Source organism: Takifugu flavidus, chromosome 8 (genome assembly GCF_003711565.1).
Source record: "Takifugu flavidus isolate HTHZ2018 chromosome 8, ASM371156v2, whole genome shotgun sequence".
NCBI classification, from domain to species: Eukaryota; Metazoa; Chordata; class Actinopteri; order Tetraodontiformes; family Tetraodontidae; genus Takifugu; species Takifugu flavidus.
In genome coordinates, this window is record NC_079527.1 from 1822909 (window position 1) to 1839086 (window position 16178).

At 45.8% G+C, this 16178-nt stretch overlaps 2 protein-coding genes across 5 annotated transcripts in view; both read left to right on the top strand.

Annotated features, from left to right (window-relative positions):
* The first annotated feature begins 7630 nt into the window (after positions 1 to 7630).
* Positions 7631 to 12908, top strand: si:dkey-32e6.3 (uncharacterized). Its single transcript, XM_057040475.1, has 6 exons — positions 7631 to 7962; positions 10212 to 10384; positions 10551 to 10769; positions 11388 to 11548; positions 11622 to 11754; positions 12005 to 12908. Exons 1-6 carry the CDS (start codon positions 7698 to 7700, stop codon positions 12179 to 12181), a joined length of 1128 nt encoding a protein of 375 aa, XP_056896455.1. The 5' UTR covers positions 7631 to 7697; the 3' UTR covers positions 12182 to 12908.
* Positions 12909 to 13474: 566 nt separating this feature from the next.
* Positions 13475 to 16178, top strand: part of LOC130529848 (kelch domain-containing protein 8B-like) — a 35579-nt gene continuing 32875 nt past the window's right edge. The window contains exon 1 of one of the 4 annotated variants that reach the window (XM_057040477.1): positions 13475 to 14250. The gene's annotated coding sequence lies outside the window, so the exon portion shown is untranslated. The remainder of the gene's footprint in view (positions 14251 to 16178) is intronic. The other 3 variants (XM_057040476.1, XM_057040478.1, XM_057040479.1) reach the window with 3 other exon arrangements.

A 16178-nucleotide genomic window follows, 5' to 3' on the forward strand; every position in this document is an offset into this window, starting at 1 on the left:
TACTTTAACCCCTGAAGTTTCATCTGACGTCTTTGCCCATTCTGAGGAGTGTGCAGCCCAGTCTTACAGCAACATGGAGGAGGTGGACTAGTTGTGGTGAGGACTGATGGACATGGTACATACAGCTAAAGTGGCATCGTTGCTCTTAACCACAGGCTTCTGAATGTGAACTGGAGTACAACTGCATTGCTACACCACAGGGATGTGCTGTTTGAGTACACAGTTACACTAGACTCAAAGATGGACATGTGTATGTATAGAGGATACGAACTGTAGATTGATATTTACGTTGATATAATTACTCATGGATAAACCCTCAACATCTAAGCTGGTGCGTTTATGCATATACAGAGAAGGTAACATTTCTAACACCTTTCAAACGCTGTTGATGTGATGCTTCTGCTGCAGGTGTCAAGAGTGGAGTTTGGAGACTCCTCGTACCGATGCCCCTTAGGTTTACTTTCTATCTGAAGACATTATTGCTAATGCTGATCGAGCATATCCATCTCTAGCTAACACTCAAATCAGGGTTTTTAAAAAAAAGGAGAACTTTACAGATCACTTTCAATTTGTTAGCCTGAAAATGGGTGGTGTATGGGATATGCTACCTTTTTTAAATAGGAGAAATGTTCTTTTCTCTGTGTTGTGTAATTTTTGGAAAGTTAGTTTTGGCCTATGTTGCAATATTGCTTTCTAATAGCTTTTTATATTTCTTTAGATATTCAATCCTGTGGATGCAACTGTAAGAGACTTCAATATAAACTAAAATGTGCACGAGTGCATGTTCTTACACTATGTGAACCCATCCTCCAATGCACACACCCTCCCTTTGCCATCCTATTAAAACTTGGTTACACTTGATTAATTTTGTAAATGTTGTTGAGCTTTTTCCTTTCTTTTCAATGGATGTAAAAAAGATACATATAAATGGTTAATATAAATGAAAATATTCATGAGTTGTGCCGTTCTTTCATCATCTTTTTCATGTGTGCTATATGTTTATATTGGAAATTTAAATTAATTCATCTTTACCAAAAGGGAAAATTCAAGTATATTGTGAGCGTTACCTCAAGTTTGGCTGATGTTTAAAACACAACGTCACAGTGAGGGAAAATAACGCTCGACGGGAACTCCTGTAGTGTGCACACCAGGCCGCTAGTCGGTATAGCTGGAGGTATTATGGTAGTCCTATCCTGTCCCCCTGGGACAAGCAGACAGCTACAGCCAGGTCCGAATTATGCTCAGATTCCAACTTTGGTCATTCGGACACTCGTCTTCCACCCCTGGTTGCTATAAAAGAGCAGAGCTGACTGGAGTAGTTTAACTTAAAAACAATTTTGGTGTTTCCCATTAACTGTTTTGATAAATTAAACCAGGAATGGCTGAGAGGTAATGTTGCAGTCTCTTATTTGGGGAATCGGGGTCTATTCAGGGGTACTGGAGAGGAGGGTCCGCCGGATAGTTGAACCTCGGATTCAGGAGGAGCAATGTGGTTTTCGTCCTGGGCGTGGAACGGTGGACCAGCTCTACACCCTCACCCTCAGAGGTCTTGTTCACGAGTGAGGGAAGAATGGAGAAGCTGAGCCAAAAGGCGAAGCTCTTGATTTACCGGTCGATCTTCGTTCCTACCCTCACCTATGGTCATGAGCTTTGGGTCATGACCGAAAGAACAAGATCACGGGTACAAGCGGCCGAAATGAGCTTCCTCCGTAGGGTGGCTGGGCTCTCCCTTAGAGATAGGGTGAGAAGCTCTGCCATCCGGGAGGAGCTCGGAGTAAAGCTGCTGCTCCTCCGCGTTGAGAGGAGCCAGATGAGGTGGCTTGGGCATCTAGTTAGGATGTCCCCTGGACGCCTCCCTGGTGAGGTGTTCAGGGCATGTCCCTGCGGTAGGAAGCCCCCGGGAAGACCAAGGACACGTTGGAGAGACGATGTCTCTCGACTGGTCTGGGAACACCTGGGGATCCCCCCAGGTGAGCTGGAAGAAGTAGCTGAGGAGAGGGAAGTCTGGGTTTCTTTTCTTAGGCTGCTGCCCCTGCGACCCGACCCCGGGTAAGCGGTAGAGGATGGATGGAGTTGTTCAATGTGCAATTTTGATTAAAACCATTAAAAACACTTTTTTTTTTTACAACATTCAGAAGCACAGTGAGTCTCTCACACTCACTGTACACATGAAATATATGTGTCTGGCCCGGAACAGAAACGGGCACTGGTCCGACACAGCAGGATCCATACTACAGAGGAAAACGGTGGTGGCTTGTCACACAGGCTCCAGCGGGGGGGGGCTCCATCACTTCCCAGCCGGTCAGCACACAAGCTGGTGCTCCTGTTGGACAGTCATTTGGGCTATTTCCTCGCCTTGCCCATGTGCTTCTTCGGCCTAAAGATCTCGGGGTCGGTGAGGTCCGCCGCCGCCGTCTGTTTTATCCAATGGCTCGCCGATTGTATGAAGAGGAGCTTGTCTGGGAAGTTTATCCCCAGATCAGGGCTCCACATTCAATTGGTCTGTGTCTGAAAACTCTTGATCATACTTGGGGTGGTACAAATCATCCCTCTCACTGTCCACCACCGTGTTTGACAGTTCACTGCCGTCGGACATGTACTCATAGTCAATGTTCCCTTTAATTTTTCATGTGTCTGAGCAGACACACAAGCTCCCTGAGCACACTGAGGCCCACTGTGAGCAACATCAGATGGGTACGCTGTGGCCACACACCAGTATCAGGCTTGTTCAAAACCTTGGATCATAGCAAGTTACATGGCTTATTAAAAGAATCAAATGACAGCAGCACATAAAATGAAAAAGACAAAAATCTTGTTCATGAGATGTGTACTATGTTATATGAGAGAGTCCTGCTTTAACCATAGGAAGAGTCATTCAGTTTCACCGCTTGTTCTTCTATTTGCACATACTCCGACAGCCATTCCATCTTAAAAGAACCGCATTTCTTTTTTACTTTGGCTTGATGAGTGGATGTGTCTCTGCCCGTTCGTTTAGCCATGATAAGGGATTAGCATTTATGTCTCTTGACTCCGCTGCACTGTTGTTAGCTAGCTAACCTGCACAGAAAGTAAAGGCAGGGCACATACGCAAACACTGTCAATGCTGATTGGCTGCGTAGCATAAGTGAACTGTATCGGATTATTGGCTGGACACCTGTCGCTCATTGAGTTACGTTGCGAAATGATACAGAAAACAATATTACTGGTCTAATTAACTAGATTATATCAGATCTAAAATTAGATATTAATTAATCCGTTTCTGTTGAATTTTATTTTGTGCGCTGCATAAATTTCTTGTGCGCTGAGTATGTGCAAGCAATGCACGATTGCACAAGCGCGCAGCTTAGAGGGAACATTGCTCATAGTCACTAGTATCTGTGCCAGCGGCTGCATCCTCCAGCTTTTTTGTCTCCACTGTCCTTCATGACATTTTTTTGCTTTCTTCAGCGCTTTGCGGGAGCAGGCCGCCATTTAGACACCCCCCCCCGCTGGCCCTCACTTGTACACGCACCTCCCTCACCCAGCTCACCTGTGCTCACACCCAGCTCACCTGTGCTCATTCCTCCCTCAACCAGCTCGCCAGCCACTATCCCTGGCACCCCACGCTCACCTGTCACCTGCCCCACTTCACCTAACGCTGCACACTGTTCACCTATTTGACCCATGTCTCCCGTCTCTCCTGCCTCACCCAGTTCACTTATTTCACCTATTCCATCACCAGTCTTCCCAAGTTCACCCACACAACACATCAGCCGCCACCCCAGTTAAATCCATTTCCCACGGTGATCCCCAACTCTACCAACCTGTTTGCCTGCTCCACCTTCTCCAGGAACAGAACCACCGCCCTGTTCATGTGGGCGGCAGATTTCACCGAGCTGCGGCCGGTTTCCTGGCCCACAGCCAGAGCCACCTCCTCCACACTGAGCATTGAGCCCGCTCCCACTTTCACTCTGTGTCTCCTGCTCAACCCTGTTAAGCCGGCGTTGACCGCCATGACGGCCGCACGCGGTCTGCCGCCCCACAAACTCACACGCTAAACTACAAATAAATAAATAAATACGAAACACACAATAAATCAAAGTATATTCACGAACATTCACACCCACACAAAAAAGGACAGAACAGGAAAAACGCGTTTTGCACAATCTCTTGTTCGCTCTCTCTCCTGCTCACACTCCTTCCACCACCAGCAGAAAGAAAGAAAGATTTTTACACATACTTTATTTACACAATTCCACACCCTGTTGAAAAACCAGTACTGACAATAAAATAAATAGAAAACAAAAACAGTTACTCCACAAAGAGTTGTTCAATGTGTAAGTGATATGAAAGCGCCTTTTACAACATTTAAAAAGAAAAGTACAGTGAGTCTTTCACATTCACTGTACATACAAAAGAAATTGTCTCTCGCCTGGAACAGAAACGGGCACTGGTCCGACATAGCAGGATCGATCTTCCTAGAGAGGGAAACGGTGGTGGCTCGTTGCGCAGGCTCCAGCGGGGGGGCTCCATCCCTTCCCAGCCGGTCAGCCTACAAACTAGTGCTCCTGTTTTGACAGTCATCTGAGCTGTTTCCTCGTTTTGCCCATGTGCTTCTTTAAATGAAAGATCTCAGGGTCGGTGATGTCCGACGCCGCTCTGTGCTTAATCCAATGTCTGGCTGACTGGATGAACAGGAGCTTGTTGGGGAAGTATATCCCCAAATCAGGGCCCCTCATGCCTTTGGTCTGTGTGAGAAAGTTCTTGCTTGAGGGGGGTACAAGTCATCCCTCTGACTGTCTGCCACCGTGTTTGACAGTTCACTGCCATCAGATGTGTACTCCTGGTCACTGTCTGTGACAGCCATCCAGCTTTTCTGTCACCGCTGTCCTTCATGACGTTTTTTTGTTTTCTGCACCGCTTTGCGGGAGCAGGCCGCCATTCAGACCCCCCCCCCGCTGCCCTCACTTGTACACCTCCCTCACCCAGCTCACCTGTGCTCATACCCACCTCACAGTGCTCACCTGGGCTCATTCCTCCCTCACCCAGCACACCAGCCACAATCTGTGGCACCCCACACTCCCCTGTCACCTGCCCCACTTCACCTACCGCTACACCCTGTTCACCTATTTGACCCAAGTCTCCCGTCTCTCCTGCCTCACCCAGTTCACATATTTCACTCGTTCCCTCACCAGTCTTCCCCAATCCACCCAACCTGCTTCAATTTCCACCCCAGTTAAATCCCTTACCTCCCCCCCTCGCCACTCTCACCAGTCACTTCCACCACCATCTCCACATTCTCCCTCTCTCCACTCACCTCAGCCACACGCACACACTCACTCCCTTTTCCCTCCGCCTTCGACTCCATTTTTGCCACCTCTGGTACAGCGGGGGAACCCTCCGCACCGCACCAACGACGCCTCCCCGCCGGAACGGGCCGCAGGGCCGGGGGTGCTGCAGGGTCGGGCTCGGGCGCGGCGGTCTCTGCCTCCGGCGCGTCCAGGACCAGGCGGCTCGGACAAGCCCTGGCCAAATGCCCCTCCTCGTCGCAGTTGAAACATTTAAGGGCAGAGGAGGCCACACTACATGTCTCAACAATGGCGACCGACAACCGACCCTGACAACAACTTCCTAATGGGGGACACCAGTTTCCCATGTCGGGACAGTTCTTTCGCCAGGAACTCATCGCTGATGAATGGCGGCACATTGGACAAAGTAATCCGTGCCGCTGGCTGCGTCAGCGAAGTCACCTGGACGAACTTTTCCCCCACGGTGATCCCCGTCTCCACTAACTTGTTCGCCTGTTCCGCCGTTTCTAGAAACAACACCACCGCCCTGTTCATACGGGCGGCGCACTTCACGGAGCTGTGGCCAATTTCCTGGCCCACAGCCAGAGCCACCTCCTCCACACTGAGCATGGAGCCCGCTCCCACCTTCACTCCGTGTCTCCTGCTCAACACGGTCAGGTTGGCGTTCGCCGCCATGACGGCCGCACGCGGTCGGCTGCCCCACAAACTCACACACACACACACTCACTAAAACAAATAAATGAATACAAAACACACAAAAAATAAAACTATATTCACTAACATTCACACTCACACGAAAAGGACAGAATAGGAAATGCGTTTTAACACAATCTCTCGTTCGTTCTCTCTCTCCCTCCCGCTCTCACTCCTTCCACCACTGAAAGAAAGAAAGAAATCTTTTTCTCCTGGGAGGTGGCTCCATCAGACTTGAGTCATCTACCAGAGGCCTGGGAGTCTGAGACTTCTGCGCAGGATCTTAGCTGTTCCTAGGACATATCTCCAATATTTTACCCTAAAAACTTTGACTCGTGAGCTTTGCCACTGTAAAATAGCACGCATATAGCAGTGTCATGTTGCCCGTCCTCATATCCTTATAAACTTCCTGAACCACAGAATCAATAGGAAGCAATTTTGTTAAAAACGGCTCAGTTTTGAATAATTAGATTCATTAAATATGACGGCATTTACTGGCAAATCTTCAACATGGCATCTAAACATAAAGTGTCATTAAACCCCAGAGCAGCTGATGTAAACAATAAAGGTTCTGTGTATATCTTGAAGAAAAACTGTTGTCTTCTGGATCCAAATTCGAAAGGTTGTCACTCTTTGACCTGTTACGGAAACACGATCTGGCCTGTGCACATCGCTTCCCCTCCGCAATTATTTTGCGACATGATTTGAAAGATTACAAGATTATATTACTGTATTTGATTAACGATAAAGGCCTCCTTTGATTTTTATGTAAGGATTCGGTCGTTCGGTGCAACGTTTACTAAATAATTAGTTGCATAACTAAAGTATCCGGGTTATGTTTTTTTTAAAGTGTGAGTTAATTTGAATACATAATCCTCAATCAATTGGCTTATGTGGAATCTTAGATGTCTATTTTGGATGCATTTGCATTACCAAAATTGAAGCATTTTCCAGATATCGCAGTTTTTTCCTACATACTGTATCTCTGTACAACTAAAAAGAGAAAAATTTAGGGAAGGATTATCCTAAAGAAAATATCGTCGGGATTAGTTTTAATTGCAGTTGTACCGGAATATTTTGGGGGAAAGGATGCCCAAGCAGGCCTACAGAAGCATTAAATATTGCAAATCATAATGTAAATCAAAACAGGAAATAATTTATAATACCTTATTATTACAAATTAATTTTGTCCACAGGTGCAGATTTCTCAGTATATATAATTTAACACTGACATGTTAAAATCGAAGAACCCTCTTTTTTTCTGACTAGTTTTTTTTATGTTTGATGTATATGCTGTTCTTTACATATGTGATGAAACTATCAGTCGAAAAATTGGCATTTCTATTTCGGATATGTAAATTAATTCCCAGACTTTGCTGAATAAATTTGGAACGAAATTTAAACCCTAACTGCGCGTAAATGCCGAGCAGAAACAGACGCGGGTTTGCACATGCGCAGTACGGATCGCGCTTTCGTGCCGGATCACGTGCTATAGGTACCGAACAAGACGAGTCCTGAAACTGCCGCGACCTCTACCGTTTCGGCGGGGAGTTGCAGACGAATCCCGTTTCTGTGACCGATATGATACGCAAAATCGGAGCGAGGCCAATAGGTGGCGCTCAAACCGCTTAACAAAATTGCGGAAGTGCCTGTCAACGAGTAAGATCCGTATGTGTTTATGTCAAACTGAAGCCGGCATTCAGGTCTCTTCCAGTAATGGCTGAAATGACTATGGACGGAAGCCACAATGCTCGGGACCACGACGGCACAGACACAGGCGACGCTCCGCAGACTCTTTGCCGGGAACCCCCGGTCTCTCGGTGCCTGTGGTCCTCAAATCACGAACGGAAGAAAAAGCTAATCCTGCATATCGACCTGAATAACACCATTCTTATCTCGGACACTGTGACGACTCAGGGGACCGTCGCGGCTCTGGAATACTTCCTGACCACCGTCACCTGGGGAAGGATGAGCAGAGAAGGTAGAGTGTCGAAAGCGTCTCTAAACGACTCCAAATGTCCTGTTCTTATTTACGAATCCCTGGTGGAAAATGGCCATACTGTCGGGAGCCGGGTCTGGGTTGTCCTCGGGGTGGTTTTCGGGGGGATTTGATGCAATTTGAATGTTTACATTGAGAAGCACTTTTTGTTGCATTGTTAATGGATGAAAGGTGCTTGATTTATAAAAGGTACAATAAAGTTCCAACATTCTTGGTCTTGTCACAATAACATACTTATAATAAAGCTATATATCCTATTGGGTTTTTGTATTAACAACGCTATGACCTGGTGAACCATACCGACATGTTGAAGATTCCAATGAGCAACAGGTGCAGAGAAATAAAGTGAAGCTGGTCAAAACCTGTTAATCTGTGGTGTTCTACACTATGATCCACAGGTGTTGGTTGGTTTCCATGCAAGAAAACAGTGTCTCCGAGACTCAAAAAAATACATAACTTGTGTCACATGACAACAAAGAAATAACAATATTGACAAAAAGTAGGTGATGTATTGGTAACAAAATGATGTCACATAATTTGATAGAAATGAAAATGATCACCTTATAGAGGGGGGAAATCAACACCCAATCGACACCCCAAAAATGAAAGTGAAAAAATGATGCAGCAGACTGGTCCATTTTGCCAAAATGTCATTGTAGCAACTCAAAATGATTCTCAGCAGGTTGTGTGGCCCCCACGTGCTTGTACGCATGCCTGACATCGTCGAGGCTCCTAATTAGATGATGAATGGTGTCCTGGGGATCTCCTCCCAGATCTGGACCAGGGCATCACTGAGCTCCTGGACACTCTGAGGATCAACCTGGCGGCCCGGATGGACCTAAACATAACGTCCCAGAGGTGTTCTATTGGGTTTAAGTCAGGTGACCTTGGGGACCAGTCAATGGTATCAATTCCTTCATCCTCCAGGAACTGCCTGCATACTCTAGCCACATGAGGTCGGCCATTGTCGTGGACCAGGAGGAACCCAGGTCCCACTGCAGCACCGTAGGTTCTGACAACGGGTCCAAGGATTTCATCCTAATGGCTAATAGCAGTCAGGGTGTCATTATCAAACCTGTAGAGGTCTGTGTGTCCTTCCAGGGATATGCCTCCCTAGACCACCACTGACCCACCACCAAGCCGGTCACTCTAAATGATGTTGCAGGCAGCATAACGGTCTCCACAGCATCTCTAGACCCTTTCACATCTGCCGCGTGTGCTCAGGTTGAACCTGCTCTCATCGGTGAAGAGCACAGGGCGCCAGTGGCGTAGTTGCCAATTCTAGTGGTCTGTGGCAAATGCCAATCGAGCTCTACGGTGCCGCGCAGTGAGCACAGGGCCCACTACAGGACGTTGGGCCCTCAGGCCACCCTCATAGAGCCTGTTTCTGATTGTTTGGTCAGAAACATTCACACCAGTGGCCTGCTGGAGGTCATTTTGTAGGGCTCTGGCAGTGCTCATCCTGTTCCTCCTTGCACAAAGGAGCAGATACCGATCCTGCTGAGGGTTTAAGGACCTTCAACGGCCCTGTCCAGCTCTCCTGGAGTAACTACCCATTAGCTGTAGATTATCCACCCAGTCCTCTAATCTTTTTGAGCAGTGTGTAATCTGTGTATCTTATCTACGTGCAAGTGGAAGTCTGTGAAAGACCAGACTCCCATATTTCCTCATCTATTGTCATGGACACCCTCCCCCCATCAGTAACAGAACCATTAAATACATTGTTAAATAAGCTGTTCAAATATTTATGCTTATCATTTAAGTAAAGGTCACAGAGAGACTTAATATTTTATTAATTTAGTCCCTTAGTGTGCAGTTAGTCTGAAGAGCCATCCAGATTCATGTTTTGCCCTTAACCCAGTCACCCAGACCCATTTGGTCCATCCACTTTTTGACTTTATTAGCAGTTGTTATTTAACGGCTGGTGGCATTTTGAGGATTCAAATATCTTCAAAACACAAGATCCAGAGTTGGTCACACAACAATAAGCCCTTAGAGTCCCGGGGCCGTATTGCTATGGGCGACACAAATGCTGCCAAAAAACAAACCAACAACAACCACAAACAGTCTCCTTAATTTGAATCTCCTTCATTTTTTGCACTTTCATCTTAAGCACATTGAAATTCAGGCATTTAAATAATGCTACATAAGTAACGATTGTTGTTATTGTGATTAGTACTAGAAAAGGACCAAACGCTCACAAGATCCCTGCACTCGCAATTTGTGTTCAGGAAACTGGGAATGGCTCAGTGACTCGCCTTCCTTGCAGCCACCATGTGATGGCGCTGTGAGTTACTATTCTCAGTTTGGGCGTGTGATGGGCTTCACCTCAGCTGCAGGGCGTTGCTTCCGCAGAATACTGGACCAGCACCTAGACCTCCTCCTCTGGCCCAATGGTATCAAGGCAAGCGTCACATAGAAGGCCAGGTCATTTTACACAGTAGTTTATGGAATTAAATACAAATAGAAAGTCCACATTCAACTGAGATACATGTGTGTAGAGGTGTGTAAACACCCGTGCAGTTTGGATGTAAATCACCATCCTAGCTTGTGGTTGTGTCACCCCGCAGGGCGACAGAGAGCTAGCGGTGAAAGGAGAGGATGGACGGCTGTACCACTGGATCCTGCCCTCCTTCTTCCAGCTGCTTAAAGACCTGGTGCAGGAAGGAAGGGAATTTGCCGTGGTTTTCCGCACATTTGGGGGCGACCTACCTCGTGTGCTGAGGGCTGTATTCAGAGCTCTGAATGAAGGGGCACATCCCTTGTTCCCTGAACTTTCAGACCTCAGCGTGAGTCGCGTTGGTTTCCACACTTTCAAAAAATTTCATACAGGCTAAAACTGCTGAACCATATGAAGCAGATATTTGCAACAAAGCCAGCTCAGGCCTTTTGAAGAAAGATTGATTTACTCACATTTTTTACATTCAGGTATTTGCCCAATCTATATTATTGTTGAGGTGCAGATTTTCAGTCATTGTTCATAGAATTCTCCATTAGGGCGGAATATAGTTCTCCCTGATGGGAGAAAAGAACGTGCCTAGGGTGGCAAGGCTGAATTAGAATCTTCTTGACCTTTAACTTACTACGTTTGGAGTAGATGTCCTGCAGGTTGGGGAGGGTGGTTCTGTTGAGCGTACCACTGTTTTTAGGACCAGGAAGTCCTTTTTACTACAGTTTCCTATCTATGCTCTTGCATAAGATGCTCTCAAAGGTGCAGGTGGAAAAGTTCATGAGCACCTTGTGTAGGAGCTTAAAGTCTGAGCCACCTGAGGAGGTTGAGTCACTGTCTGACCTTCAAGTAGATTAAGAAATCCTGTCAGACATATTAAATGTGATGGCGTTTGGTCAACGCTGGTGGCGGTTTCCACATGGGACTTGTTTGTTAATTCTTGTCTCTGTTGTTTCAGTTGAAAGTGAACATGGCCCTGGGGAAGATCCGCTGTAATAAGAGGGGAATCGTGCTGACACGAGATGAGGACCGTGTGTCCACTCGTAATGGCGAACGAGGCCTGTACCAGTACCTGAGCTCTGTCCAGGGCCTGGGAGGATTTCAGGATCACTTTGAGTGGTATGCACCTGTTGCTCATGTCGACTGTCTCTGGGGTTTTCTCCTTCCCAGCTCTTTCTGTGGTTTTCTCTAGGTGGGCGAGTAATACCTTCTCCATTCGTGGGGGGAAGCCATTTTGGGTTGACCCCTTTGATCAAAGCGTGCAGCACATCTTCATAGATGATAACATACGGCAGAATGATGAAGACACCATTGTTCATCCCAAGGTATCATTTATTTTACACAATAACTACAAAAAAAACAAGAAAAAAGTCTTATGGTGCACTTGGACATGTAATTGTTGAGGCAAATGTTTAAATCTTACATGTTTTGGGATCCATTTTGCTGTTTGTCAGCTCAGATTTGTATTTATTCACCACCTCATTTTTAGCATGACTTGCTAATGTTCCTTTCATAAAAAACCATCAATTTACCCCATTTGCTTTGGTTTCTCCCTCCTCTTTTTGGATATTTCAGGTGTTTTTGGATCCAGATGGGACTGAGACCCGCATGGCGTGCACTTCTGAGCTCTACGACATCACGCTGGTCCAGACTGATCTCCTCCAGGCCATTTCAGACCTCAGCTATTTCACCCAGCGTGTGCATATCTGCCTGGAGAACTACGAGAGAAATCTGCAGCAGGGGGAAGTGTAGCAGACAGTGGAGGCCATGTTGGTCTCAGTGATGACCACGAGCCTTGGATAAATTTAATCTACCCATAAGACCCTGCAGCGCAGAAGCAGATTATAAAAATGGACAGATGTAGTTGGAGGACTGGAGGGTTACATTTTGGGGAAGGATATGTGGAAAATATGCATAGCAGAATAAAAAATGACAGCAATGTATAATAGATTATCCCCTTTTAAAGTTGGCACCATTTACAAAACCCACAGATAATCACAAATACGATTATAATATGGTGAAACTTTGTATATAAACAGTCTAAGTTCTAAAAATCAAAGGCTTTTGAAAGTGACTGTGTTGCTCCTCAAAGTCAAGATGTGATGAATGAAGAGGAGAGCAACCTTCTCCTGAAGTTTTGATGTCTGAATTTTTTATTATTGGTGATTTTTCCTGATGAGCTTCTAGCAACTTTTGATTTATTATTGTTTTTTTTTTTTTGAAGAGCTTTGATGGCTCAGTGTGGTGATGAGAGGAAGGTGGTGGGGAAGAAGCTGTTCCAAACTCACTGGGACACCAGTTGGAAGTCTTTAGGGTGTTTGCACTTTGTATTTACTGCTGTTTTTTAAATTATTATTATTATTATTATTATTATTATTATTATTATTATTATTATTATTATTATTATTATTATTATTGGCAGTTACATTGAAATCAAGCATTTTCATTTGAGGATTGTATTAAATATTTATGAACTTTTCGAGTGTGGTTTTAAATGGCTCTTTTGTACCAAAGCTTCTATAATGCTGACAGTGGATGGTGGCTTCTTTATATTATATTCTTCAAATGCATAAATAGTAAATGCTAGTTAGAACACTGAAAAAGATGTGCTAGGAGCACAACATTAATCAAAGTTTCTCATTTCATTAATGAATTTCAATTAATTTAATAAAGGCTATGGGTATACAGTTTAACAAGGCAAGAGCTGTGTTGCCTTTGAAAATCTTTACAATTACTTTTTTCAAATATTAGCAACGCGATTAGGCAAGTATGATATGGATGTGATGCTAAAAGCACTAACAGGGCTGAGCAAATCTAAGCTCAAAATGAGTCTTATATAACCTTTCACCCCTGTATCAAATTGGGAGTTTAAATTTAAAAAAAACAACAATCCCTTCTAGTCAAGACCTGTTAAATCGTCTAAAGTAGCTAATGTCTACATGCCTGTTCAAATTAAACCATTTCTACCAACCACACAACTGATCTGACGCACTATTGTGACTTTTAAATGACTGAAAATGCCTCTCAGAGGTGATCGGTGGGAGGTTGCGCGTAAACGGGGCGGAACCACGCGTGGGATGTGCACGCTTTCCAAAGACCTCTTTCATCTCACCACGGTAACTCATCATGACTAGGACAGGGAGATGTCCTCTGCACCCACTTCAGCTGTGGCTCTGGAGTTGGTTGGGAACCGCATGGGGGCAGCAGCGCAGCGGCGGACGCCTTGGCTCCGTTCAGGTGTGTATTGCGGTCGCAGGTTGTGGGGGCGATTCCGTCCGAGTCTGAGCGCAGAGGCGGCCGTGACGCGCATCCGCGGGGTCGCAGCGATGCCGCAAGGGTGAAGAGTCAGGCGACGCCCGAGAAGGTGGACCATCAGCCGCCAACGGAGATGACGGCGCTTCCAAACTGCGCAAATGCCTTCTGATGGGCGTGAGGAGGAGGAGGATCGAGGAGACGCTTTGAGTGAGTGGATGAGAGCGACGGCGGCTGCGGCTGTGTGCGCTGAATTGCGCCTCTAAGCTGGTCCACAGCGGCGTAGACGGACGCTCTGTGCTCATTTACGCGGAGGCGCTTCTATCAATTCTTTGGCGTGATCGCATCCGTTCTGGAAGGTGAGGGCCTCGCTGCCTCCAAACTTTCCTCCTCTCTCTTTAGGCTTCGTTCCGTTCAAATCCGCATCCAGCTTTTTGTGGACGTCGCCAGCCCTGCCGCGAATACGCGTTCGCCCGGATTCTGTTAGTCGAGGTGATGCGCGTGTTGTTTCCATGGCACCAGGAGACCTCCGACGACCACGGAGCCTACGTGGTATCTGCAGACACTCGGTATAAGTTTGGTGATTCGGACGTTGCCAGATTTGTCCGCCTATTTAAAATGGTCACATCTCCACTGGTGCTGCAGCGCTGATGGCGTCACCTGTTGTTCAATTGCAGGTTCAACTTTAGATAACGTGTGTTGGAGTCTACGTTCTGTCACATTTGCCTCTTTTTAAGCCTTTATTAGTTCTTGTTGTAGTTTGGGGACTAGGGGGGTCTGAGTTGGTCAGTGGTCCCGCACTTTGACACCGTCTTCCAGCTGTCGGCTCTGGCTGGTCGGGGACACTTTTCTCTGCGACCTGCTGTTTTTGGCTCCAAACTGGCTGCGGGTTGATTTGCGTAACAACGATCCGAGCGGACTTGCAGCATCTGACCTTGTCAAGCTGGATCTAGCAGAGACCCGTGAATCTGTGGCAGCTCTTATTCTGCTGCTGATTCTAGCTCCTCCCTCCTCCAGGGCTGGACGGGAATGAAATTGCAGTCGGATATTAGGAACACACAACCAAGGACAGCACAAGACATGTGTCCTTAGTGATGTTCTTGTTCAGATATCTTGCTGAATCACCCCTAACAGAATAACTTTTATCAGAAGTTCCCAACAAGAATAAAGGGATTAATCGGGGTCAAGTTTAAACCCTTTCAAATGACAAGGATTAAAACTCTTCATCATGAGTAGATCAGGATTTGATTCTGTGGCTGTAGCTGGATTATAAATGCACTCGTTTAATCAGGATGACTGGGATGATGTGGCAACACAGTCTGCACAACATAGCGCAACATGTATTCTACATATATAAGCAGTATTAGTATATAACTACATGGGCTTGCTTTACCTTTGTTGATGACACCTTAAGAAACTTCAGCAACATTACTGAAATGTTTAGCTTGTGTTTTTTTTTAACCTATGGAACTTCAGAAAATAGCTTTAAACCTAAACAAAAAAAGTGAAAACCTGTAACAGTGTCCAAAAAATGTGAATGTGTAGAAATTAGGTTTCCTCTCCAGGGCTAAGCTGCTTTGATGCTACCAGTTTGCTGTGAATAGCATGATATGATTCGAATTTTGGATTTTTATTTGCAGCCTCTTTTTTCTGCAGTGGTCTATGCACCATCCCTGAGCCTCCCATTTTGGTTTGCCACCATCCCTGTGATGGTTCTGCCCGAATCGTTGTTTTGTTACTCACAATTGTCTTTGTTCTCGTGTTAACCAACCTCTACTGCTGTTTGTAGCCGTGGTTGTTATATCTTTGGTGACTTGATCTGCAAGATCTTCTGGCATATCAGCAATACCCAATCATTCTGAATCACTATGTGTATCACATTCTGGATCATCTATCATTCAGTTTTGTGCCACTTTTATTATCAGTCTTTGCTAGTGCCATATACGAGTATCTGCTCATTTTCATTCCTGCCAAATTTCTGAATGAGTGAGTCGTTACTACAAACACCGTGATACTGAGTGGGATGGGGTGCAGTTAGCTAATGAGCCGCTGCATGTTGTGCCAGTGTGGAAGCATCAGTTCCACACCCTGATCTGCACTGGTTTATTCCGCTGTTGTTTATTCCTGTATCCATACAGAAGATGTCCAGTTTGTCCCCTGATCTCTAATATCAAGTGTGAAAAGGAAAGCGGATCCTCACACGGGGAGTCCTGCTATCTTGTCTGACTGCTGTTGTGTTTGTAGGTCCCAGTAGGCATGTGGCCTGGTGGACTCTTTGGGGACACCTGAGCCTGGTGTTCCCAATCTGCTAAATCCAGTAAGGTCAAGAACTGGGAGAATCTGATGATAGATGCCACCACTTCCCACTTATGTGTGTTTTTGTCTTTGTGCCCGTATCTCATGTTGTATTGGGTTGTTTGTTTGTTTTTAATTTAAATTAAAATGACTTGCCTTTTTTCTTCTGTTGTGGTGTCTTCCCATTTTTGTCATGGTCCTG